The sequence below is a fragment of the Syngnathus typhle genome, linkage group LG6 (assembly GCF_033458585.1).
Source record: "Syngnathus typhle isolate RoL2023-S1 ecotype Sweden linkage group LG6, RoL_Styp_1.0, whole genome shotgun sequence".
Lineage (NCBI taxonomy): Eukaryota > Metazoa > Chordata > Actinopteri > Syngnathiformes > Syngnathidae > Syngnathus > Syngnathus typhle.
In genome coordinates, this window is record NC_083743.1 from 7,993,250 (window position 1) to 8,021,202 (window position 27,953).

The following is a 27,953-nucleotide window of genomic DNA, read 5'->3' on the forward strand; positions in this document are numbered from 1 at the left end:
GCAATCAATCTCACTGACAACTTCTACTGGGCATTATTGGAAAGAAGAAAGTGACAGGGGAAAATCAATAGGGCAGCGACCAACTTGAAATAGCTGCTGATATGCTGTCACATGCCATTTCCCACATATGCACTATTCTGAAAGTGGACCAGGGAAAGAAAGAGAATAATAGTATGGCTTAAGTGATAGGACTATTTTCCAATTACAGTGTCAAGCAGCATGCTAAGTGACTAAGAGGTGTGTGTGTGTGTATTGCATGAAAGCAATCTACAATGTAAGAAATACACTGGTTATGCCATTCCTCACTTTTCCTAGGAAAATCTTTTTCCTATGATGTTTGGGTGTCAGGTCTGGCTGAGCATGACAAGATATTGACTCTCAGAGGTCAGTTTCATCTTGGTGATTGGTTCTCCTCCATGGCCAACCTCTTTACCTCTCATCCTACTTATCGTCTCCTTGGTGTGTGACAATGGTTCTTCGCATCCTCTCCCACACTGACCTTCTCGAGACCAGATTGGAAGATAACAGATGACTGGAAAAATAATGTGAGTTTAAAGGACAAAAGGAAGTTATGATTGAGCTGTTGTTTGCTGTTAAACCATGTACCATCGAAAGGAGACAAAAGCGTTTTCACGATTCACTTGTCGGTTCTCTACAACCCAAGAGTGAAGAGACAGAAGATGAGAAGTGAAGGATGTTGACGTTAGTGCGTCTGCAGTCGTCCTTCACCTTTAACAAATGATGACCATCAATGTGCAAGAAAGGAGACAGCAGGATTTTTTTTTAAATTAAGTCCAAAGTGGGATGGAAGAAAAATAAAAGAAGAAACTGGGATAAAATAAGGCAAAGGGTGAATATAATTAAACTCCCGATTCATAGAAGCTTATCAGCCAGGTTCACCCTGGAGAGGAAGTAAGAGAACAAGCAAGCAGAGGATAAGAGAACGAAAAATCGAGAGGAGGAGCCATAAAGCATGGAACAATAATCAATTCAAACTGGTGTCTTTTATATTTTCTGTGCAGGTTATCATTAGGCTGCAATGTGTGTGGTAAATGTGGCTATGACTTTTGTTAGACCAGAGTCAGAGGTCTTGAATAAACAGTGTGGGCACAGCAGCCCCTGACCCGCTGGCCTCCATCCTTCCCTCTGTTGAATAAAACATCACTCAGCAGCCATCCAGAGACAGTCAACACAAAATGTCACTCCATCCATCAGTCAAATTTAACCTCTGGCACAGCCCATTTTAGCATTTAAAATAAATCCAAATCTATGTTCATGTCTGAATGAAACATTACAATTAGTTTTGTTCAATGGTGGACATGGAAGCATTTTATGTCCTCTGGCGTAAATTGTACAACTGAGACTTACAGTGTAGGTGCAAACTATTTCAACTTTAATTGATAGTGTATGTCATTGGTGTCAAACTCAACGCTCGGGGGCCAGATACGGCCCACCACGTCCTTTTATGTGGCCCGCATAGACAAATCAAATTTGTCAGAATTAAAATTCCAAATTGTCTTCACTTTTAAAAAAAATTGAGCTATTGCGAACAATTATTTTTACCATTCATCTTTTCAAAATATTTGAACATTCTTTATTCGTTTCAGATTTGAAAACTATTTATCAATTATTTGGGTTGACTGTAATAATGACCCTCCTAAGGAAACTATGATGACGATGCGGCCCGCAACCAATTTCTTTTCGACACTCCTGAAGAAGGATGGTTTGATTATGTGCACTACAAAACTAGCTCAATCCCGCCACTCATTTTCACTGACTACTCAGATCACAATCCACTCTTTGCTCCATATTGGTCTCACCGGTCCACGCTTCCATGTTTGCTCGTTTCTCAGTCCCACACACAGCATAGGCGGCGCAATATCCGGAAAGAATCATACTGGCAATACTTGCAGCATAACGAGCAAACCCAAAGACTAGAATTGATCTCAGTGGAGCCCAAAAGATAAACGATAGTGCAAATTGGAAGAGGATATTATACACAAGTACATACAAAAAAACAAAGTGTGTGTTTTGGGGACGTATTTACACAGGTGCATGTTACTCCCTGGATTTTACAGTAATATGAGCACGATATAACAAACACATCAGTTTGTGGCAAAAAAGAGGTAAAAAAATGATTTTTTTTTAATGCCTTTTCTATGTCAACTGCCACGACATTTCCGTGGACCTTAATCCATCAAGCGAAGGGAAGCAAGGACTGCATAAGAAGATTTAAGGCTGACATAGTTCACTTCCTGAGGTGCAGTCAGTTGTAAAAGAACATCTCTGATAAGGAAGTTCCCCCTAACACTGAGGCCACACGCTGAGACTCATGGTTACTTCCTGGTACTATCTTTATTGATGACAGTGATTGAACACAGCCCCGGGGGGGAGCTATGCTTAATGGAGTTGCTGTACAACATTCGGGTTGGAACTCACACACAAAAGCACATAGCTACTATACAGAAATCCAAACCAGACAATTATACCACACAAAGAATTTGAACTCTGACAGCACACACATATCTTTGTGTCAAGCTAAGGGCTTGGCGGACATAATCAATAAAACAGAGAACCATAGTGAATGCACAGCTTTGTCTCGCCGGCCCACCCCAGGGTGACATGACCAACATAGTACAGTCGATGCAATCATTCAATGGCATGGCAGAAAGCACTCCTGTTATGTTCCCTTAATAGTGTTGATTAACTATAATAGGACTGCATTTGTATGTTATGAAAGTAAAAGTTGATTGGTAGATTTATTAAAAAAGAAGCATGGCACAGGGAAAATAAGAGACACTCCGGAGAAGTTAAATTAAACAAAACATGGCTTTTATGTTTTCACTGGCTTTCCTGAAATCAAGTGTTCTAGTAACTCATTAATATTTTCTACTCACACTTCTAAATGAATCACTCCAAACTTGATTTTGCTCACTCTTGATTTGGAGCCCGCTGTTTAAGATCCAAGATTGCAGCCTTAGTGCAGCCCAATGGCACTCCCAATCTGTTAAGACACAGCCTGCAATTTAGCACCCACAGTTTAAGATCCTCAGGCCCCAAAATTTGCCAAGTCTTAGAGATAAAAATTGAGTGAAAATATTAACTACAACCACATTCAATTCCTCCACATCACTCACAACAGGAAAAAATAATGGATGTTTTGAACACTGAATGAATGGAGTGACTAAGTCTTGTGCACTACCATGTCGCCTCGAAATAAATAAATAAAAATATACATACATAAATGAACACAAATAAAAAAAAGGAAAAAAAAAGTGCGGTGTGTTTAGCTGTTTTCACACTGATTTGGAAAATTGCAAATTTGGCACATCAGAGGCATAACAGATTATTGAAACCTTTTAGACAGAATCTACCCAAGTAGGGCATTCTCTTATCTGTGATATGTATTTACACAGTTTATACAGCTTCCAGATGATTAGATGTGCAGCTGATGTCACGCCAGCATCAAAAATATTTGTCAGATAGTGTCAATTGCTTTCAACACAAAGGGGGAGATATGTTGTTTCTATTTTCACGCTATTCATTCAATCTCTGTCTTGCATACCTCTGAACTACCATTACCAACATACCGTAATTTTCGGACTATAAATCGCGGTTTTTTTTTCATAGTTTGGGTGGGGGGGCGACTTATACTCAGGAGCGACTTATATACATATATATGTTTTTTTTTCACTTTTTCGGGCATTTTATGGCTGGTGCGACTTATACTCCGGTGCGATTTATAGTCCAAAAATTACGGTACTTAATATATGCTTACAAGTGTAGCTCCTGTAAATTGACATCCTTTCGGGATTAACAGCAGACTAAATGGGGAAAAAAAAAGAATAAATCCAAAATGCTAACAGATGTATACAGCATAAGCATGATTTCATTATGTGATGGATAAATTGCTTTATTATGGACACACAATTGTGATTAACTTTGTACGAGGGCATACATCAACTTCCAAAGGTGTTTCCTCTGTCAGACACTCCATATTCTATTTCTGGTTTGGCCGTGGATCAAATATTGGGTCATGATGAATAGCTACATCAACTACAGTGTGTTTGTTCCGACGTGTTGTACGAGAGAGAGAGTGGAGGAGAGGGGGGGGGTGTTGGTTGGTGAGGATGATCTGTTATTGTTTCGCCATCAAACTTATCCGTTTCAAAACTACTATCAGATTCTTCCACTAAGAGGATAATTGGATGGGTGTCCAAGTAGCAAGGCTGTTTCTGCAAGCTCAGCAAAAGCACAAGATCACCTGCCACTTTTGCATCTGCCAAGACCGAGACCATGACGAGATTATGCAAGAAGAGGATCAGTCTGATTTCTTATCCTTAATTATGCCAATATTACCATCACCGCTACTTCATTTATTTTTGTATACTCCAGTTTGTATAAGATTCAGTTTTTGCTGCCCCCCCCCCCCCCAAAAAAAAATATTCCCAGGGTTTGAACATCCACTCAATTTTTATTTGTTTGAAAATAGTCCGCAGAAAACTCATCCACTTGCCGTTGAGACTCCTCCATTCATTTCCTGGAGGTTGACTGAACAATCAAAAGTAATGATATTTTGATTTGAGAATCAATTTCAGAGCATCAAGATCTGGTGGCGGAACGGTGGTAATGGATCTTGGCAGTATCGATCCGCATATCACCAACGTGTAGTTTGAATTGAAAAAAACCCCCATCCAGTTCCCTGCAGTTGTTTTGAATCCGTCTTTAGTCAATTGCTCCTTTTCTACAACAGAGTCTTTCTTTGTGAATGTCTGAACGAGCAGATGCACACACACACACACACACACACTCACTATGAACGACTGCTTTTCCTTCCAAGCTTGGCTTCGGGAGGACATTCCATTCCTTGCATATTAATCACTTCATTCATGAGGTGAACAAGGTTTTGCTCTCTAGCCAACAATTAGTCTCTTCCTTCCTCTCCTGCTTCTCCCCCCCCCCCCCCCTCCTCTGGTCTCCAGAAGAAAAACACAAGGTCAGGTCCAGCAGCCTAAAATCAGATATCTACTAATAGTCATGCCGAACACTGTCGTCCAAGGTTGAATCCCAAAACAGTTGCAGTACACAAGGTGTGGTCCAGAAATAGCCATAGCTTTATATGGAAAAAAGAAAAAAATTGACAATAATAATATTGAGTTGTGTTTATACAGGATGATGAACCAGGAATAAAAATCAAGTAAAGTGTTAATAAAAAATATACGTATATAGAAAATAAAGTAAAAAAAGCAAAATAAATCGTACAAAAATAATGATAAATTAAAAAAATATATATATATAAATTTTGGGTTTATTTTTTTCTATCTTTTTTGTATTTTATATAATGATTATCTATCTATCTATCTATCTATCTATCTATCTATCTATCTATCTATCTATCTATCTATCTATCTATCTATCTATCTATCTATCTATCTATCTATCTATCTATCTATCTATCTATCTATCTATCTATCTATCTATCTATCTATCTATCTATCTATCTATCTATCTATCTATCTATCTATCTATCTATCTATCTATCTATCTATCTATCTATCTATCTATCTATCTATCTATCTATCTATCTATCTATCTATCTATCTATCTATCTATCTATCTATCTATCTATCTATCTATCTATCTATCTATCTATCTATCTATCTATCTATCTATCTATCTATCTATCTATCTATCTATCTATCTATCTATCTATCTATCTATCTATCTATCTATCTATCTATCTATCTATCTATCTATCTATCTATCTATCTATCTAAACTAATGAAGTAAACCAGTATAAATAGGGGTTTGAATATTAGCACGATGTTGATATAGTTTTTCCCTGATGCTTTGTCTCAGAATTAATTATAATTTAGTTAGTCAGGATTAAGAAGCAAAAGGAAGAATGATGTCACTTTACTATAATGCTCTCAATTGTGAGCATGGACAAGGGCAAAGAACCAAGTGATACATCTTCAATAAATGTGATGGAACATGGATCCAATTGTCCCAGGATTATAAGGCTTTTATTTCACAGTGAGGACAGGGACTTTAATGACTTGGGGAGGGAGATGAGACGATCACTAAGATGGCCAGACAGTGGGGCAGCGTGGCACCACTTAGTCCTTGCCAGTAACAACTTGGACATGACCATCCTTCTCTGTCACAGGGGTCAGGCTCTGCAATGCCAGAATATCTGTCTAGTTCCCACACAAATACTACAATAGTGCACTAGAGCCTGTTGAAAGGGGAGTGGGGGTGGATATAAAGAAAGGGGCTCCACAGCCAAGAATGTAGAGGCACAGTTCATGGAGAGAGCACATTGGTTGGCTACAATGGAGACGAGAGAAAGGAAAAAGACTGGGGACTATATACAAACAAGGAAGAAAGAAAAAAACATTTTGTGCCTTTGGATTACGTTTGTGTAGGACTTTTAAGCGACTGAAAACTAACAGTAACCATTTTGCTTGTTTTGTCAATTCAGCACTCTCTAATGTTTATGTGTAGAGCGGAAATGCTCAAGGGTGGGAAGGAGCCACCGGTGACTTGTTCTACTGTCTTTAATTTACTTTATTTGTCACAGGAATGAAGTATATACCGTATTTTCCGAACTATCAGCCGCTACTTTTTGCACAATCTTGGAATCCTGCGGTTTTCGTCTAGTGTGGCTTATCTATGGATTTTTTATGATATTGTATGATTTGTGCATATTCTCTGACATATGGAAATTAAACATTAAAAGACGTGGTTTATTGTCCAGTGCGGCCTATATATGAACAAAATGGGAATTTCCCCTAATTTTAGCTGGTGCGTCTTATATTCAGGTGCGGCTTATAGTCTGGAAATTACGGTATAATATTGGATAGATACTTTGCTGTGTGGAACTGGATAAGTCATAGGCACCTTGGATGAGGGCGAGGTCCACATATTTTATCCCCCTGTGAGAAGTCAGAACTTGAGTATGGCCGAGCTACCTACACCCAATACAACTTTGGCCAACCATTGTATCTGTATACACGGCCGATACACGTCACAGCCACATGCAAACTAGATAATTCCCCACAGAGCGTACCAGCTTGCCTGCTCTGTATACAAGCCACTGAGCTTCAACAGTTTTTTCAAAACATCACATCTGTTCTCAAATCACAGCACTGGTCACCTGTTAAAAAGAGATTTAATTCCAAAGTTCTTCTGTTGGTTTATAGACTGGCCTTGCAGTTCAGCACATAGCTGACATGCACATCAATTACTCTCCACCAAGAACTCTCAGCTCATGTAGCAATTGCAGTCTAATCTTTCATCGGAATAACACTAGGCAAGAGGTGGGGGCGGGGGAATAAATATTATTGGCTGAAAAATACAATGAAAATAGACCTTGAAAAAATATTGCAATTTCAAGAAAAAAAAGTCACAATTAGACTCTTTTTCATAATGCTAAGTCCTACTTTTTAGATCAAATCTATAATGCAGTTTAGTTTACTCTTTGCCATTTAGAGTGATATCTCATTTGTTAATGAGGGCAATCCATGAAGTGACCTAGGGCTGAGCCAACCATACGCCCCAATAAGTAAGCCCTTGATCTATTTCAGCTAATGAATCACCTAATCAATATTAGCTCAGTGAGTGTCCCCCCCCCCCCCACACAAACGCGCTCACAAAACATGACATTTCTCTATCCCTCTCTCATCCTTTGCTTGTGTTTTCTCTCGTCTGTCCTAATTCCGTGCTCCACTCTGCCTGCGGCTCAGCAATCTGTCTCCCTGTAGAGATGGGTTGGAATTGTTCATATTTTTTTTTTTAGGAATACTCTGACATATTCTATACATCTCATTAAGAAAAGATGTGGCTGAAATCAGGAGACATACTTTCATATTTCAGTATTCCCTTGTCCCTATGACCATTGACTAAATTGCCAACTTAATCACATGTACATTTTAAGACACTGAACTCAGTGAAATGGGAGAAAAATAAGAACAATACACAAACGTTTGTTTACATATTCACTGCATTTTTAACAAGGCTCTGGCACAGATGCAATAATGAATAAGTGATATAAGTAATAGTGAATAAGCAAACTAATTTAAAAGAAAGATCATTTTTGGCCAAGTTACCCATTTATGAAAGACGGAACCACACAGATAAGGGAAGTGGACATTGTAGGTAATTTTTCAGTATGGGCAAACAATAATTATTAATCAATCAAATAATGACGACCATATATGTTTTTGCCAAACACTGCTTCAACAAAATTAGACTGCGACTCTGTGGTGTTATATATATATATATATATATATATATATATATATATATATATATATATATATATATATATATATATATATATATATATATATATATATATATATATATATATATATAAAAGAGGCATAAACAGCGTGTAAAAGAAAAATAAGGCTGATATATATTGCACTTTTAAACATGGTGCTTATATTGCATTTTGTAATTATGCAAATACTGTAAAAAATTGCACTTGCGGGTACTGTATTACACTAGTAATATGGTTAGAGGTTATATAGATACCATGTAAATGAATGAGAATAATGAGTTTGAGAGGTATTGCACTTGAATAATGTAGAAGGTGGTCCAGATCTTTGTTGTGTGATGAATTATGTGTGGGTCTTATGGCTGTTGTGTGTTTATAGCTCCGGGGTGGATGCTGTCCCTGAGTCTGTGGCTGGAGCACGCGTGTGCCTGCCGAAGGGCAGTGGTTAAAAAAAAAGTGGTTGTCGGGTAGCAATTGTCTGATGATGTTTTGTGCCCCGGTGAGGTAGTGAGAGCTGGCAATGACCTCTTAACTGGACAGAGAGCAGCTTGTGATATTCTGGGGTGCCTTTATTACTTTCTGCAGTGCTCTACTGTTAGCTGCCTTGCATTCAGCATACCACCCTAGCTCATGAATCTGTGACTTGGTGAGAGGTCACCAGCAGCTTCTCATTCAAGAAGACACACTGAAGAGATAATGTCAATGCGGTCTCAGTCTGGGCTTCTCTGCTTAAGCAGCTGCCCCTATGACCTGACCCTGGATAAGCAGAAAACATTGGCTGGATGGATAGCCACCATTATTGTGATTTAAATGGCTAATGGAAAAAAGAAATCCCTGCCAATGAAATGCATTGATGAGACTTACAGGGAGACAATTTTAGTTTATTACTATAGCTTGCAGTGCTGCAGAAATATATTGCATCATTCTGAGGGATGCATGTCTTAAAGGAGAACTTGAATTTAAAATTCTGAGGTAGGAAGAAAACACACAGGGAGACATTCTTCTAAAATATACAGTCTAACTCTGTATCCTACTTAAAATTCCAAAGTGCAAATAGTGACGGCAAAGACAGAGTTTGTACTAAACTGGCAACAGAATGAGAACATATGCGTATAGCAACCATGAAGAGTTTTAGCCATTAGCAGAAACAGCTTTCAGCCTGATGTTACTTTGTGGGCATTTGGACATGAATAACTTTATGAGCAAAATACAACATGCAGGGAAGAGCGCTTTCAAGTCAGCCACTAACACAACACAGATGGTATATAAACTCTCTTCACCCTAGTTTTTGATCACTCTTTAAATTCTGTTTCAAGCAACAAAGGAAACACAATGAAATGATTATGCAACAAAGGATATGAGAGGGAGGAGAAAAGTGGTGGAATCTAAAAGCTACAAAAGGATATAAAATGTTTCTGAGTCAAAATGAAAATGAATCAGCAGCCTCCGCAAAATAAGTGAAACAGAGTCACGTAACACCTTATAGTGCGCATCATTTTTTTTTTGCTGACAATCACACAAAAAAACTCCAAAATGATTCCAGCTCATGGACAGTAAGGTTGAGGCCTTGAACTTTTAGCTAGCCACTCAAATAGCAGTAGGCCATACAGAAGCATGCATAATTATTGTACTGTGATAGATGCGTAATATTTGCGTCACAAGACGGCAGAAAACACACAGACGTGTATACGTGGATGCACACAAACACACACACACTCCCTTACAGTGCTTGGGGCATGCAGTTGATTAGCAATACCCAAGTTCAATAATATCCACTGCATGTAGGTCAGAATAATGTAGGACCTATATGTATGATGTGTGATCATAAAAATGTTAGCAGTCAAACAGCAGCAGATCTGCCACATATATCACACCAATAATTTCATGTAAATTTATTGCATGAGGTAATTTAACATGAATGTAAATTTATTGCAGAAATTAATTTATTGCATTATTACAGTTGTGCTGTGTGTGGTTGGGAAATAGAAGTTCACCTCTGATTGCAGGTCACATGGTTTGGACAACCTCCTCCCTCCTATTTTTAAATCAAGGTTCCATTGTAAAAAAAAAATAGAGTTCTTAAAAATGGCAACGCTATTAGGGTGCATTAACAAAAAATTGCGACAATTTTTGTCATTAACAATCTTTTATAACCAATGCCTTCGCTTGATTATCTCAGCATGACGAAAAAGATTATCCCAGCAGGATATCTTTCTGGCACAAAAATTTAAAAAAGTGTAAAATTTTCTCAGACCTACTCCAGAAATGCAAATGATTGCACACACACATTTGCACTACAAGCCCAAATTTACACACACGAAAACATGGCGTGAATGGTGAAGTCAAATCCTTCTATTCAAATCATACGGGATCCCATTTTATAGTATCACAATCTGAAAAGCATAAATAAAGCACAAAATGTCTGATGTTGGGTGTCCCATAAGCTTAATCTAATTTTAGGGAAAATGCATACCGGCCAGTGTGGCCAGTACATCTGGCAGTAAGCTCCGCCTTTAGGCATGCATTGAACTCACAGTAAAAACATCATAAATAGGTTTTGGCTGAATCCTGCCAACTGTGTAACCACAAAAAATGAACAGATTGTTCCACATCTCTCTTATTGGTGATTTTAAAGGGCCCCCCAAAAAAGAAAATACAGATGATGCAAGAGACACTTGCATAAGAGGCTTTTTATATAACATGGCGCCATGAATGGTCTTCCTGGGAACCATCTGGTATCTTCATTTAAATGTCGCAACCTTGCTTGGTGGTTGGCTGGGAGACATCACATTATTCTATTGCCTTCAAACGAGGCATACGTCTTGGTTTCTTCTCAGCCATCTATCCCGCCCCCAAACACATTATTGCTTTGTGATCGGTCCGATCAGGCTCGGAGGAAATTATCGGGTTTGGTACAAGATGGATTGTCATGTTTTTGTGAACTCACAAATAATGCGAGAATTCAGCGTGCATGCAAGGATAATGAAAACAAGGGATTTTTTTTCCTCTCGAAAGAACTTGTGACAGCCCGTTTCTTGTCAAGCTAACCCTATATACAGTATTATGGCCTACCACAGAGAGGTGACAGTATTAGTCTTTGGTTATCCATTTGTTTGGTCTGATCGGACGTAATGGATGCGACAGACGAAACATTTATCAAAAAGTATTTCTTGAAAGCCTTTGTTCTTTCCTCAACAGAATCAGATGTTTCGAGAATACATCAAGCAAACCATTTTAGTGAGGGTCAAGGCATAAAAATAACCCGTTACAGTGTGTAGCCTGATGGACAGCTTTGATTTATTTATGAACAAATGAAAGAGGAGATTTGGTGAAGGCCCATGGAGTGTGGAGGTTTTAGTATTATTTAGTTTATCATATAATGTTGCAGAAATTCACAACACTTAAATTTCCTGGTTGCACATGCATGAGTCGATGGAAATTTGACTTTCATTGTCCCAAACTTTTAGGGAAAAAATAAAATTATTCAGAGACAGTCCTTGAACTATATCTACTGGCGTTACAGACTTTGAATCTACCAAAGAGTTGGTTTTCTGTGCATACTTGTCCACTCCACTGCGCCTGTCTGTCGGTAGGCAGTGACTGTGAGGAATTGCCGAACAGTTGAAATATTCTATATGCACCGAGTGTCTGTCCTGCTTGCACAACAAAAGAGCAGAATGGAGTTTATTTTCTTTTTGGTAAGAGTGATGTTTTCATATTCAGGTGGATCAAACTACAGTTCAGATCTCGGTTTCTTGACCGGGTTGTTCATAGAGAAAATAGGTTGAAGGCACAGAGTGTATTTCTTTGAAAACGAAGCTTCACATGAAGCAATCTTTTGAAAGAAGCCAGTCACTTTACAGTATTGAACAGTGCACCTGAGAGGAGAGCTTCGAGTTGTTTGGTCTGGAGAAGGCATAATTCAGATCCAACTGAGCAAAAATCAAAGTATTTGGAACTGAAGACCGAGAATGTCTGAAGTATTTCAAAAGACTTCATTAAACTTTGCATGCTCGGCAAATCCCGGATCACTCTCCCCTAGATACCGCTATGTCCCAAAACAAAATTGGGACAAGATGATAATGACTCCACTGGCAGCCACTCAACACGCACACTGTGGGATGAGTAAAAATGAAATTGATTTGAAAATCCTACATTGGCCTGGGAGGGACAGGAAGGGATTATTGTGCTGATTGTACTAACACTGTCACTGTACTAACACTCCTCTGTTCCTCCCTCCCCATCCTCGACATTCATCTTTACTTGCAACTCTTGATTGGCGCATACTCTGTGACAATCAGATTTATTTCCACTTGTTCCTTGCCATTATCCCCATCTTCTTATCTCAGTTCACTGATAAAGTCCAATTGATGGAAAGTCCAATCCAATCAATACAAGAAAGGGTGCGAGAGAGCGAGAGAGTGCTCCCCCCGCCCACCCTGAAATATGCTTGGACTCCCTCGGACATGGCAGTTGAGCTACCAAGTCATGGGTCGACAGACTGTGTAGGGGCAGTATTATGTAAATTAGGAACAAAGTTCTGTCACCATCTCGAAGAAAAAAATCATAATGCCTCATTTGCAGATACTATTTTACAAAGCTGAAAGATTTGCTGGGTTGATTGATTTCACACTTGGTGGGCAGGCAGCAAATCCAGATAGCCAACTATGAATATATATGAGCAATTTAAAAGTCAATTTTCCATCACACTGCCTTTTTAAAACAACTGGCCCAGCTGCAATAAAGGTGCTGTGAAGAGTATAGTGATCAGTGGCCCACATCTTGAAACAGTGGGACGACAACTACTAGTACTGGTATGTAATGCCCTCGATTGAAATGGCTAAGGTCTGTGCCAACGCTATCGATGGTCAGATGTCACTATAAGAAGATTCAAATGATTAGAATGCTAGAGCAGCTTGTAGATAAATAGATAAAGACCTTCAGTAATCTTTGGGTCAGACAAGTCAGAAAAGAACCCTTCATTCAAATTGTGACGCAATATTCATTAACTGTATTCTATAGGCTATGGCACGTGAAAAGGATTATTTATTAATTATATCTATATGTACGTATATCTATATTCATTCATTTATAGTATATACTTAAATATAATTAATTAAAAATATATATATAATTATATATATATATATATATAATTAACAATTCTATAGGCTCTGTGCCTTGGATCGGTCACTGCATGAAGGGGAAGCAAAAAAAAAACAAAAATTATAATCTGCCACAAACGCAACGCATGGTTTACATCACGTGGTCCGTGACATCTGCCCAGCTGTTGACAGCTTACGTTGTCTAGGATGTGATTACATTGGATAGGGGCTGCACGGGTATTATAAAAACATGACTTTGCCATGCAACTAACATACAAATATGGCTGATTAAATGCCAGCTCTGTAGGTTTATAAAATCAAGCCTCCTATATGTACGCTTCATTCAAAATAATTCTGGTACTTTACATGCTGCTATTGTCATCTAAAGAAGTAACTGTTCTCATTCTGCCGGGCAGGCACCCACAAGAACATCTCAAGGCCTCACTTTGCTTTATTGTACTATGATAAAAGGCAATGTTCTGTTATTGAGGCGCTCCCTCCACTTCTCTAAACAAATTCATGGCCAACAATTATCGGCACAAAATTCACATCAAACCAACACTGAATGGCCACAAACTGTGCAATTGGGAGGAATTGCTCCACATCACATTGCCAAGACTGCTTGCTTCCACTTCCAACCAATCAGTAGCTCTAAGGAAGGCCGCCAAAGTTATAAAACGAGCCTTGTTTACCTTATAATGGCCGTGTCACCCTGGCGGACCGTGATGTTGTCGGTGGCCCGCTGCATGTCCACACTCCGGACGGGGAATCCTGTAGGAATGAGACATAACAGTCTGAAAAAAGAAGCCTGAAACTGCCTCCAAAACGATTTGCGTCCGATGAGCATCTTTTTTTCTTTTTAAAGCTCTGCAGCAAGTGTTTTGGCAGCAATCCAAGAGATAGAGACAGAATGAATCAGAGGAGTTGTCCAGAAGTCTTAAACAGTCAATCAGGTCCAATACAGTCCAGTAAAGTACTTAGGGATGAAAACATGCAGCGTTGTCCTCGTACGGTACACCAATGATGTGCGACGCTTTCGGCGTACAAAGTGCTGTGAAATCTCTCTCACCCACCTACCCCCACTCCCCTCTCTCTCTCTCTCTCTCTCTCTCTGCCTTGCTCTCCCTCACTCGCTCTGGTTATCCAGTGCCTGGCTGTGATGCTCCCTATTGGTTGTCAAGACAACAGCACCCCCCGAGGTCCCTTTAAGTGGCACACTGAACAAGGAGGGACAAGAGTTTAGGAGGGACACATGGCCTTTTTTGGTGTACCGTATTTTCCGGACTATAAGGCGCACCGGACTATAAGGCGCACCTTCAATGAATGGCCCATTTTAAAACTTTGTCCTTATATAAGGTGGATCGGACTATAAGGCGCACCATTAATGCATCATGTCGGATTTTTAATCCAAATCAAATCTTTCTCCATTTTATCTTTTTTATTTCAACTTCAGACGCAACAAATTACTTTATAACCACAAAATAATGATCCATAGTATTTTTGATTAATGATTCATAGTCTTCAGCGGGCCACTTATGATTTATTTTATAACACAATGCTTCGGGCCAGTTTAAATTGAGGAATTTCGTCCATATATAAGGCGCACTGGACTATAAGGGGCACTGTAGGCTTTTGAGAAAATTTTAGGTTTTTAGGTGCGCCTTATAGTCCGGAAAATACGGTAATTTAAAGTTCCTGTAAAGTAAAATCCTAACAACTTTCTAAATATATTATGCATGTTTGAAGATAACATGCTGTTATCTCAATGTTAACTCAATGAGTTACATTTTCAGTGCCGTAAATCAAAGTCAAAGTCAAAGTCTGCTTTATTGTCAACTTCTTCACATGCGCAACCTTTTGTTTTCTAACCTTTGTGTCGAGCACCAACACTCACAGGCTCCTATAAAAAGCTAAAACATCAGATATGATTGTTGATATGGATAGATAAAGAAGAATGTGACTTATCCTGTCCTCACAGAACAATGATAAAAAGAACATTTAATTGGTGTAGCATATAATGCAAGCAGCCTCTAAAAGCTTTGAAGTATTTTTGGTCTCATTATCTGCGCGGCGTATTTAAATAATGTTTTCTGCTGACTCCCGACCTACATGTTTACCTCTCCACTATTCCACTTGCAGGAGTTGAACTGAATCAGTACAAAAGAAAGTGGAAGAGAAAGTGCAACTGATGTTGTATACTGTGTTCTGGGGGTACAAAAGTTCCAGATGCCATCAATGATGACTGCATAGAAGTCATCACTGAGTCCATTCTCACCTCCTCCATCACCAGCTGGCACTTGGCGCCAAGTCACCCTCTGTGCAGAGAAAATAATGTGCTGTAGTCTGCACATTGGTAAGGGCTTAGGGCGGGCAGTAAACATTGTGGTACCCATACATTACCCTCTGGCAGAAGGATTAAGTACTCCAAGGAGCAAAACTCATACGAGTATCCTCTGAAATAAAATGATCAGCGTCTAATAAATGCGTGGGCGATACTAAAATATTCCCTTTTCCAAAGATCTTGTTCTTTTGAATTTGGCAAAGTACTAAGTATGAATGATTATGACTGATCAAATACTGTCATGTTAAATCAAGTTGAAAGGCTGAAATGAATGTGGGTCTATATCATCTAAATATAATATAAAAAATATTAAAACTAAAAATATAAAAATGGTCATGATACAAACATGCTTCTTTCTCTGAAATTTCTCAGAGGAATATACAGAAGAGCCAAAAGCTCATCTGTCTGCAGGCCCTCACTTAATTCTCATCTGCATTTTCTAATATGCATTTTGCCTCTGTTCTCTTAATTAGGAAGCAGCAGACAAGGAATTGAATATTTTATCATAGATTTGTTTCACATTTTATCCGTTCATCTTGATGATCTCCATGATAAAGAAAGAAATCCTGTCACGACGGAAAGTTGCTCTCACCGTCTTGGTCAAGGAACTCTACTGCCGGAAGGTGACGAATGATGACAAACTAAAAATAAAATAATGACATACTAAGCACAGCCAGCAGACAACAACCCACACATCTAGCTTGGATAGCTTCCATCTTGTCCTGTCCCCAGTCAGAGCTGCAAGAGCTCTCCTCTGCTCTATCTACTGAACTCCATCAATTCAAATTAAAACAAACATAAAAATATATAATTTTCTCATTGGGAGTACTCACATGAAGATATTAAGGAAGCATGCACAAATTCAATTGGTTTATCGTCCATGAAATTGCATATAATGGAAATTTGTCTATGGTTGATGCTCTGATTATTACCCAGGGCAGAAGCAGAGACGGCGGCAAAATAGTATGAAGAATTTATGCGTGTGTGTGTGTTGAAGGTTTCTTGGGAGTTAGTTGGATGGCTGAGCTGTGTTTGAATATGCATGCTTTTATATTCACTTTAACTCCTAATTACATCTTGAGGGAGACTGACAGGAAAGACGGCTACTAGCATTTTACATTGTCTGAAAGTGAATAGACTTTCTTTTGATCAGTGATTGGGGAAAAATATAACTACTAACGCTTTCATTTCCAAAAATATTTAACAGCCAGGCAAATAATAAAAGGTGACCAAAATGATTTATTCTTTTACACATGAGATGTACCTCATTGAATCTTTAACAAATCATAACTGGTCCAAGTTTAATCTCCCCCACACTAGTTTTTCGCTGAAGTGGCACATACAGTATGTACAGCGACTCCATGGCGACCCAGTCAAAGCCTCCCTCGCATCCAAGCTGCCAATTCGTGGCTCAGCCTCATTTATTTATAACCCCCCCCCACACACACACACGCACACAAACAAGCTCCCTTTTTTTACTTTGTCTTTTTCAAACTGCTTACCACCTTTGCCACACACTCACTTTCCGATTCTCAGCTATTTCCCAGCTTTCTGAGCATTTCCCTTTGTCGGAAAAAAAAAAAGCATCACAGTGAGATGCAGTCCCATTTGGCTTTATTTCAAGACCAGGTGGTTTGGGAGAGATTCTGAAGCAGATTGATGGCGCGGCTTGGAAATATCTTCAGTCGGAGGTTATAAATAAATTATGTATGACATATGTAATTCCTATGTATGAACATGACTTATATTTTTAAATGGTGATTTTCAAATGGACACCAATGCAAGTGTTATTTAAAAAGAATAGCACCGTATTAAAATTAGATGCAAGGTCAGTGGGCAAAATCAAAAATACGGAAAACTGGGGCTCAGTTGAGAAATGGGGAAAAAAAACATCCATCTCGATCATCAACTACCTCAAGGCGGAGATTTCTCTACATATTTCTTGGTTCCACCATTTTTCAAAGATTGCGGAGGCTTTCTAATGAACTTGTCCTACTTTTGGAAAAAAGGTGGATGCACATGTGGTCAGGTTCAAGTTTCAAGCACGACCATAAATCAACAACAAATTATTGATTTCCACCAACAGCTCTGCTGATACCTTGAGATGGATGGATATGATTCAGGGTTTGAACCGAAGGGTCTAACCCAAGGGTGGGCGAAATATGGCCATTAGTCTCGTCATAAAACAAAATATGCTGGGGAGGAAAGAAATTGTTACAACAAAACCTACAAATCTCCCGCAGTTATTAGTCATCGAAGATTGGAGCAGTCTGCACTGGAGTGGCTCATCTTTTGATGTAATATAATTTGAATTTCACTGGCAATAAAATGATGTTTCAATTACTCATTTGGCCTTGATCGAGCCTCCTTTGGTCATGCAGACTGTTGTGTAGCAAGTGACTGCTGGCATCAATCATTTTTTGGCCTCATTAGAAAACTTTGGCCTGCCCATATGGCAGCGTGTTCATGGTCACTGGCTCCCAGAGGACACGCTTTGGCTCGCTCTTGTTTTGCAGATGTTCAATGCTGGTCTTGCTGATTGTATTACAATATTGAGCGTACATGCCTGTGGGGCAGTAAAAGCCTTGAGAATACGAGCAAACATCTTCTGTATAAAATTCATCTCAACAAAAGAAAAAAAAAATCTTTAATCTATAATGTACTCAGTAAAATTCAGAAAAATTGCGTGATTGTCGTACAATGATACACAAATAAATCATTAATGACGCGTACAATATAAATGTTTGACAAAATTCATAACATTTTAATCACCGTCTCAAAAACTTAGCAAACACCCCAAAACTAGTGGCAATGAGTTTCTACAAAAGTTTATTTGATCAATTAATAAATGAGGAAAAATTCAACAGCTTTGAGCATTTTTTATCATCTTGAGCAAAGTGGCAGCTCTACCATTTTTTTGTTTCACTTCACTTATCCAGCTAATAGAAATGATCTTCAGACTTAAAGATTGTAGTTGGGCCAAACACATGGGAGGAGATGAAGGGTGAAAGCCGAGCAATGTGGCAATCAATTTCCCCAACTGTGACATTTACTGCATTTCATTCAATAATGCCTATAGTCTTTTGAGGGGGTACTGGCAGGACACTCACCCATTTAAGAAATGAATAAGGGGATTTTCAGGGGGAGGTTCTGGGTACAGAGTGATGGCAAAAATACACTTGACGGAGACATATAGCCGAGACTCGGTCGATGTAGATGATGGATGGATGAAACGTGAAAAGCAAATTGAAATAGAAATAGGGGGGGGGGGGTGAAGTGATGGGAAGCAGATGATAAATGTATTCAAGTTTTCCCTTAGCCAGCCATCATTGGAGATTTAAGATCTTTTACTGTCACCTTCCCATGCTAATGGAAAAGTAGCAGCCATGCGCAGTCAAAAATACAGCACCGTGACAAGAGGAGGACAGCAAGGTGTTTTTTGTGTCCTACACTACACAAAATAAAATTTAATTCTATGATTGAATTTTCACACACAACAGCAAAAATCCCCCCTTTTGGAGATTTGAGCAGCCCAGATTGTGTTGGTAAGACATCAGTTGAACCATGGCGCTGAGTCCTGAGTAGGGAATATACTCTACGTAAGGAATTTAAATTATATATACGGTTAATTTAATAGTCATTGTCTGGAACGTTTACGGCTTGGGAGTAGAATCATTACGGGGACCGTCTTACGAGGGTACGTAAACTGGGCTGCAGCTCCCTTCCAGCCTGTAAAAGAGTACTGGGCTGTAAAGGAGCCATCTGAAGGAAATAAATTCCAAAACGGCCTGAGGTAAGGCATTGCAAATAACAGACATGCGGGCTAATTTGGTCACAATTACATTCTATTGGACATTGGTCACCCCAATAGCTCGTTGTTGGAAAGTGATATTGGTTAATCTATTTTGTCCCAATCATAGTTTAATTAGTAGTCATATAAGACATTCCAAAACTATTTATAAAATAGTAACTGATCAGGAGTCAGATTATGCTAGCTGCACCAGTCAATTGTGTGGACCACTACATTATCTGTGGCAACAGATCCATTTACATAATTTCAACACAGAAAGATGTTTAAACATGATTTATTGAACCTGAGAGTAGCACCGAAATGACGTGATATTTAATTATTAAATTAAGGATAGACACGCATGTTAATCCTTGTTAATTAATTACATAGGAGACGCTTTAAGCCAGTCTATTATTTATGATGTCACCCAAATAAAGGCACTTAATACTTTAATGCATCACCCACTCCAGTTCATTAAATTGCTAAAAAGAATTATCCAGGTTTGCTGTGTCCATCATCACAGTTGCTGATCAATGAATTGCGAAGTTTCTAGCGGCTTGTGGAACATCGTATATGTTCAAATAAAAATAATACACAATATTCACTCACAGCTAATATGCAGAGATGCGAGGCGTGTGTACACAACAATCGCTAGGTTACATAATGGGCAAATGGTGACCATACTGAGGCTTTTCACTCAGGATTAAACTATTTGCATATCACTCATGCACTCATCCAGCCAACGCATCCCTAGAGGGAGCTGAATATTTCAGTTTGACACCTCAGATGAATAGAAAAAAAAGGATTTAAACTCAAACGTTCTTCTTAGATTGTTTAATGGGAGCATAATGTTGGGGCCACTCTATTGTAGGACACATCTAAATTATTTTTCTCTCCATAAAATGCTCTGAGGATTATTAAAAGTTTTTTTTTTTTCAGGAAAAGATATGTAGACTTTCTGTGGCCACAGTCTCAGACCATATCAAGGTAACCTTTTTGTTTCCCTCTCACATGGACCCAGAGGCTGACAAGGGCTATTTGTCTTTGGTCAAATTGAGCTTTTCATCACATCATTGCCGGAGGACACTTTCCAACTCCAAATACAAACTTATTTCGGTTGCCAGACAAAAGTGACAAACAGGAAGTGTTTTTCACCTTTGCTTTGAGGTGAAAATAAATCAAATAAAAGAACAAAAAACAGGTTGATGGATGAATGAAGGATCATTGTGTGTTTGTGGCGATTCAAAGCATGGTCAATTACAATGGTCAATGCGAGTTCAATTTAGATTTTTTTTTTTCCAGATCTAACCAAGATAATTATTTTACATCTTACTCCAAATCTGCAAATAATAGGCTTACTCAAGTCATAGTATAGGGTTTGGGTTAGCTGTTGTGATATTACAACTTAAAATTGCAGTCAACCCCTGCATTCAGCACCCAGAGATTTGCATATTTTTTCAATGATTAAGAATATTTTGGTATTTTTTGGGGTATTTTTAAGGCTGAATTAATTTCTTTCAGAGATTTTTCCCCAATCTCCCCCCTCCCCTACATTTTCTTTGAAAGAATCTTAAATCTATGTTTTTTTTCCTTTCTCTTTTATTTTTGGTGAGCAAGGTATTGATAATTAATTCATCAGAGGCCGACTCTTGGGTTCCGCATGCGGCCTGCGGGCCGCCGGTTGCCCATTCCTGACACAGACAAAGGTTCACTTTTGCTCAACAAGCCCGACAGCCTGATTAAAAATTGAAAAGCACGCCTGCAACCCTCATGAGGATAAGCAGTCCGCAATATGAATAAATGACTCTTTATACTGATAGTACGTCACACTAAAAGGAGAATCATTATTGTCATATTTGAAAAATAAAATCAGACCCACTTCATCCTGATATTTTAACACACACAAAATCTTATCATTTAAGTTGGCTTACAGTACAATAAGTCAGAAATAGCCACTTTCTGGGGGAAAAAGATTAGTTTGAACTGCTGGATGAGAATACATCAGACATGGATGACCTGCTTATCAATTCTACCGTCAATCTCATTTATGAGGAGATCTGTGATGAACCCAATCCATCAAACTGCAGAGTTCTAACAAAAACAAGCCTATCACTGGCCTATTTAGTCACTGGTACTTCAGGGAAGAAGATGAAAATGGGCATGGAATTTTTTTCCTGGTAAAGGGGAGACATCTGCTGGCTATTAGCTACTCTACAACTCTGATTTGTCCCTGAAAATAAGTTGAATCAAGGCACTGAACTCTTCTCTGTTTAAGATGTTTCACCTGTAATTCTATTTAAAGTCTGAGGTGGGTCAATTAGTTAATGGAGTTGGCTTGGTCAATTAAGGTTATTAATTGGTTGATTAATTATATGTCTTAATATATCTGAAACAAGGGCTGCATTAATTTTCCAGTTGAAGCCTAATACTGATTTGCTCGGATAAAACCATGAAGTGTATTGATATGAAGAATCGGGGAGTTATGTTCAACATGAATCAAATTAACTTGAAGACAATAGGTGGGTGGGTTGACATGACCATTGTCATTGTGTTGCCAGTACCTTGTCATATAAGCATATGGTGACATCTTAAATATTTCAGAGGCTATTTTTCCAAGTGTAAAGTTGCTCTGTGATACATAAATGCGTACACAGCCATCTGTCAAACCACGATTTTATGACCTCAGTTGACATTTGTTAAAAACAAAAACAACATAATAGCAGTTATTTTTGCCAAGAATATCGTTTGAGTGAAAATGTACTGTCATCTCAGTTGGCATTTACCAGTTGTAAGCAGGTGTGCGGCTCTGAAGAAAATGGCCGCATTGCGTTTTTCAGTAAAGTGAAGAATGTACTATTTAGCAATGAATGTTTTCTTACATGTAGTCAGCACATTTCAGGATGATAAAATATAGTCTTGCAAACAGTCAGCAAACCAGTCCACAGTTTCTGTATTTGTATTCTGGCTCATTTTATTTTCTGTGTGGGGTTTGCATGCTTTCCCGAGGCTCGTTTGAGTTTTATCAGGGGCATTGATGAATTTTGCATCTTCAAATAGTCTGCTATGTAGAAGAAAAGTGGAATACATGAAAATAAAAGCGAGCACTTTAGCCTGAAGCCCTTTTTTGGATTAATCCATCAATCTGTAATATATTTTCATTTTCTATTCTGCTTGTCTTAAGCAAGTTGACTTTGGGTAAGAAGCAGTATACACCTACTATCAATCACTTGGCAGAACACAATTGGACAAACATACTAGCATTTATTCCTATTTAGTCTTCAATCAAACTAACCTCCATGTTTTTCAAAAAGCAAAACAACCCGCAAACACAGGACGAACGTGCAAACTCCACGCAAGAGTGCTGAGCCAAGATTCAAACCTATAGTACCATAGGTGTCAAACTCAAGACCCGGGGGCCCGATACGGCCCACCACATCGTTTTATGTGGCCCCCGAAGACAAATTGGGCATCAGGTAGTGGTAGTGATTTAGATAGCGGGCCCTTTTTAATGTGACTGCTTCTATTGTCACACTTGTAAGCCGTTCTCCCGTTGCTATAGAAACATCCGAGAAAAAGAAAGAGAAATGATCTCCACAGTCGAGTGAGCACGTGCGTGTATCTGTGTCCATGTGCAAGAGTGACTTCAAAAAGGACTATTGAGCTGTGTGTAATGAGTAAAATGCAGTAATGGTAGAAGTCACAACAAGTCACCCCTGATTAAGTGTCAGTGCACATGAGGAGAAATGTGATGCCAAAATGAATGGCCAGTGTCTGTCAAAGACATTTAAAAAAAAAAAAAGTATGTTCAATTTGTCGCATTGACGCAGTGAAGTTGCAAGTGACTTTTAAATATTTATGGGCTCCAAATCCCTGAGAGCAAATTTTGGCAGTACCCATGTGTACGCTCAAATACGCACACATCAATTTCCTAACTGTGTGTTTGTGTGTCAATTAGCCCTAAATAAATTCTAATCTCCCTTTATAGCAATGTAGGCCTACAGTTGAGTGCATAGCTAGAAGCCCCTTTTTCATGACAGCTAAGAGAATATAGAATTAGTGTGACTGATGTTCTGTGTTCCGCAAATGGGCTATGAAAGAGCCTCTCCATATTTCTGTCCCATCTTTGAGGGATCTGAAAAATAATCCCCTTTCCTTCCCCGCATAAAATGTTCCCAAAGCTGCAAAACGCCCATTGTAGGAGGGTATGGAATATGCAGGAGATGGTTTAAATTAGGCATCAGTTTAAGATTTGCCTCTCCGTCATTTGTTGTGGCTCCTCTCCTTTGAGTCACCAATCCCCACCTTCATAAGATCTACTTCTAACAAGTATCGTTTTCACTAAAAAAGTACGAGGAGTAGCTAATCATGCAACACGCCGAGCAAGAAGAGAGAGCAGGGGGAGACTGAGAAGCAATTTGAACTGCTTAGATAAAATGAAATGTAGACCACAAAGAGGTGCTATAAAATACTGTTAAGACATTGTTAGCTTGGTGACTATATAACTCAAATATTCTTCCTAACCCCATTAGAGAGTCAATTATTACTATAATATGAGTTTGAAGCCTCATGAAGGGTAAATTCATCCATTCCTTTTCTAAAACAGCTTATCCTGTTCAGGGTCGTGGTCAGCTGACTTCAGGCAAACAACATCGCAAACTACGACTGGCACTCATTTTCACAATGGGAAGTGAACCCTTGCTGCCTGAATGGAAGTAAGGCCAATGGTTCTCTACCCCATCAGTGAGTTGAGAGTAAATCACACGCTGATTTTCTTTCCCCGTTGAGTTTCTCATGACATGAAGTAGGAAAGCATGACCTTTGCATTTCATGCAGTCTCTGGGATGAAAGGCAGCAGCTCTTGAAAGTGCCCAACCAGTATTTTCCAGATGACAGAAATTCATGCGTGGCATCAAGGAATAAATAAATACCACTATACAAAGGATATGTTTTGAAAGTCAGTGTAACAAGAATTCAAAAATACATTTTGTATTCACACTATTAAAAAGAATGATATGCTCTTTCTTTATATAGGTGAGAACAGTAAAGTGCAGGGGACAGATAGACTTAGGAACACTGTTAGAAATCTAAACTGGTGAAGATGAACAGCTTTCTTTACATGATGGTGTTAAGCTACTCAGCTCATGTAGTGAAACCCCATGCCCACTGGATGTCAGTAGATCCTCCTATTTTATTCTCATCTTTTGACAGCCAAGCACCAACTATGAAAAAAAAGAAAAAAGAAAACTGCTGCAAGTGAAGCCACTTGAAAAATTAAGAATTAATGTCCACTCATGTCCACTCATATGTACAGTAAAAGAAGAAATCAGAATGCGTGTCATTGTACTCGTAAATATAGATATTAAATCTATGTCTGCAATACAATGTGACTCCCGATTTTTGGAGCAAACAAAAATTCCTCAACCAGTCCTCAATCCAGAAAATAAAATGCATCGGTTTTGCACCTTTGTGCATATCAACCATCAAAAGTATTGCACATTGCCCCATCAGAATCAGGATAAAAGATTTTTTCATTGCTATGGTCAGTGAAATTTCCATTCACAATTTCTTGGGGGGGAGGGAGGTGACATAAACCAGATGGAATGCTAACAGCTGAAGAAAATAAACAATGAAATCTAAGCATAGAAATGTGCAAGATATATCAGTGTGATGTTTTAAGAGATACTGTCTTATTTTGTGCTCAAGAATCTGAGAGGAGAAAGGTTCTGGTCTGAATGGACCGTAGACTCATGCCTGAGGGGAGAGAGCCGAATAAGCTGTGTCCAGGGTGAGAAGTGCCCGCTGGAATTCGACCTGCACGGCCCCAAGTTGTTTAACCGTACAGGTTCTGTACGGATGGGAACTTACAGCCAATCACCTTCTCAGCCTTGTTCACATTGCCAATGTACCATTTAATAATGAAAGAGGTAGGGATGAACTTAATGATGAACGTGCGGAACTGCACAAACGTCTTCATTAGCAGCTGGAGTAGTTTTTTTCCAGCTGTGGCAGGAAAAACATCCTCTGCTGCAGAGAGCTGAATGGTTTAATCCCACTTGAGGTCTAGTGTGATGGTGGTGGAAATGGAAAGGAGTCCGAAATAGAGATGAGGGAGACTGTGAGGGCGAGGAGACACTAAGGGGCTGTGACCTTCCTCAAGTCCACAATCGTCTCCTTTGTTTTCTCCCGATTGTTGAATTTGCACCCGGACACAAGCCAGTTCAAAGATGGAGAGTCTGATGTCCCACAAGATTCACATTAAGGTTGGTGTTTACCCTGAGCATCTGTAATACGGACAGACTCAAAAGTGAGAGAGGACATTATATGCATGAGCAGATGTTGGTGCTGATTTGCAAGTGAGTGCTAGTGTGACTAAAGGCTTGCAAATCAGAAAAAGCATCCTTCAGAGGAGAAATCGGTGCATGGATAAATTGATTGAGTTGCTGCAATGGACAGATGTGCATCTTTGTTGTTGGATTCTTTTTTTTATTCTTGGGTATAAAGCGAGGGTATGATTTAAAAACATACGGAGGTGAACAAAACATCCAACCCACCATGTTTTCTTCCACTTAAACTCATTAGGGCCGAGCGTAGCTGGATTGTATCCCGGATGTCTTTGGGTGAGAGGTCGGGATTTGAGCCCAGAGCTCTTGATTGGGAGGCAGACGTGCTATCAGCTATCCCACCATGTCGCAAAATAAAATGCAATTTGAAAGCTGATATATAATTTGAATACAGTTGCATTTTTTTTTTTTTTGTATCTGGAGTGCATGCACCCACTTTTAGTTGACATCCAAATGTTTAATACAACAGATGCTGTAGAAGACAAAAATGCTAATCTACACCTCACACGGCCCGACAAGTTAATTCGTTTTTCATTTCTCTCAAACACACAATGGCAAGAGGGGAGATTTTTATAATGCCAAATGATTTCCTTTAGAGAATCTAAAGATATGCTACAGGAAGAAAATTCTAAACGCAGAGGAGGGAAAAACACTCAACAACACAAAGGAAAGGCATTGTCTTGTTTGCTGTCTAGATAATTACAACTCAGCTAAAGATTATTAGTTGTCAAAGGTAACTACTGACGAGCTGTCAGTGATAATAAACTGACTTAGCACTTATAAAAGTAAAAAATTGGGCCTTTGAAATGAACAGAAATTGACTTCAGCACCTAATTGAAAAAAAAGTTAATTACAAAATTGTGTTTATTGTATCGAATTGTATCGTTCAAAAACGCAATAAGCTTGTACTGATACATATCATATCTTCTCCTAAAAAAAAAATAATAATTTGAGATGTTTTAGGCCACCCTGACAATATTTTGCCTTCAGAGCCAAGACAATGGCTGCTCAAAAGAAAAGACATTAAAAAAAGGCAGGAAACAGGTTTGCATTTTCAAACACAACACCAGCTCCTTCTCCCACTAACTTACTCAATTATTCAAACTCACTGTCTGGCTTGCTCCCTCAAGTCATTACCGTGATCAATTTTATATGGATTGTTTAAAATATGCCTTTAAAAGTGCCTGAGAGCACATCAATCACCACAGCAATAATAATGAAAAAAAAAAAAGTAATTTGCAGTAAACTTTTATCTATTTAATAATGAAATACCACAAATAGAGGACTCGGTTTTAATAACCAAACAACATGAAAATCATACTCTCACTATAATAATATTAGTGAAGAAAAAACAAACCATAACTTTTTTTTTTTTCAATCTCAATTCCAGTCTGGCCTATTTTTACCCAACACTGTTCTCAAAAGCTGGAGGATTTTTACTGTATACTCTACCGCTATGTTGCCATTGACATTATACTCATGGCGACCCCTTTTTCAGACCATCAGGTTGGTGGGGGGGGGGGGGGGGGGGTCAATGTGCGAACGTGACAGGCTGTGACTGCTGCGATAACAGTTCTTTTGCACACGAGATGCATTAATGAACTAGTTTTTCGAGAAAGCTGATATGATCAAGATTTATCGAGAGTCAGAATGTATTTTGGAGCCGGGGCCTGACAGGGTAGAGGGCTTCATACAACTCTGCAGGAGTTACAAACGTGCTTCAAAGCTGCCTTTCATCCACATTTCTTCAGTAGAAAGCCGTCATAGAACGTGGGAAGCATGAAGAAGCCCATTAGAAAGTCAGAGGGAACGTATTGACGTGTGCTAGACTACAAGATGAACCTGACAGAGTGGACTTTTGAGAATTCACCAGCATCGTACCTCCCATGGCCATATCCTGATAGATGTGAGAAAACTCAGCAAAAGGATTAAGGAGAGGGAAAACATGTCCCAACAGGCCACGTTTGGGCCAAACGGTGCTGCTGAGGCTATCGGGAACATTGTTCGAACACAGCCCTAATGACACAGCTTGTTTCATCATCTCCGAGTAGTATTTTAGGAAACCATTGAAAGCCACCTGTTGCATTAGCCC

The 27,953-nt window shown here is 38.9% G+C and overlaps 1 protein-coding gene across 2 annotated transcripts in view; it reads right to left on the bottom strand.

Annotated features, from left to right (window-relative positions):
* lsamp (limbic system associated membrane protein) overlaps positions 1 to 27,953 on the bottom strand; it is a 90,613-nt gene that overhangs the window by 23,323 nt on the left and 39,337 nt on the right. The window contains exon 2 of one of the 2 annotated variants that reach the window (XM_061281418.1): positions 14,082 to 14,160. In XM_061281418.1, coding sequence (XP_061137402.1) covers positions 14,082 to 14,160 — 79 coding nt within the window. Of the gene's footprint in view, positions 1 to 14,081; positions 14,492 to 27,953 lie in introns of those variants that run through there. The other variant, XM_061281417.1, reaches the window with a different exon arrangement.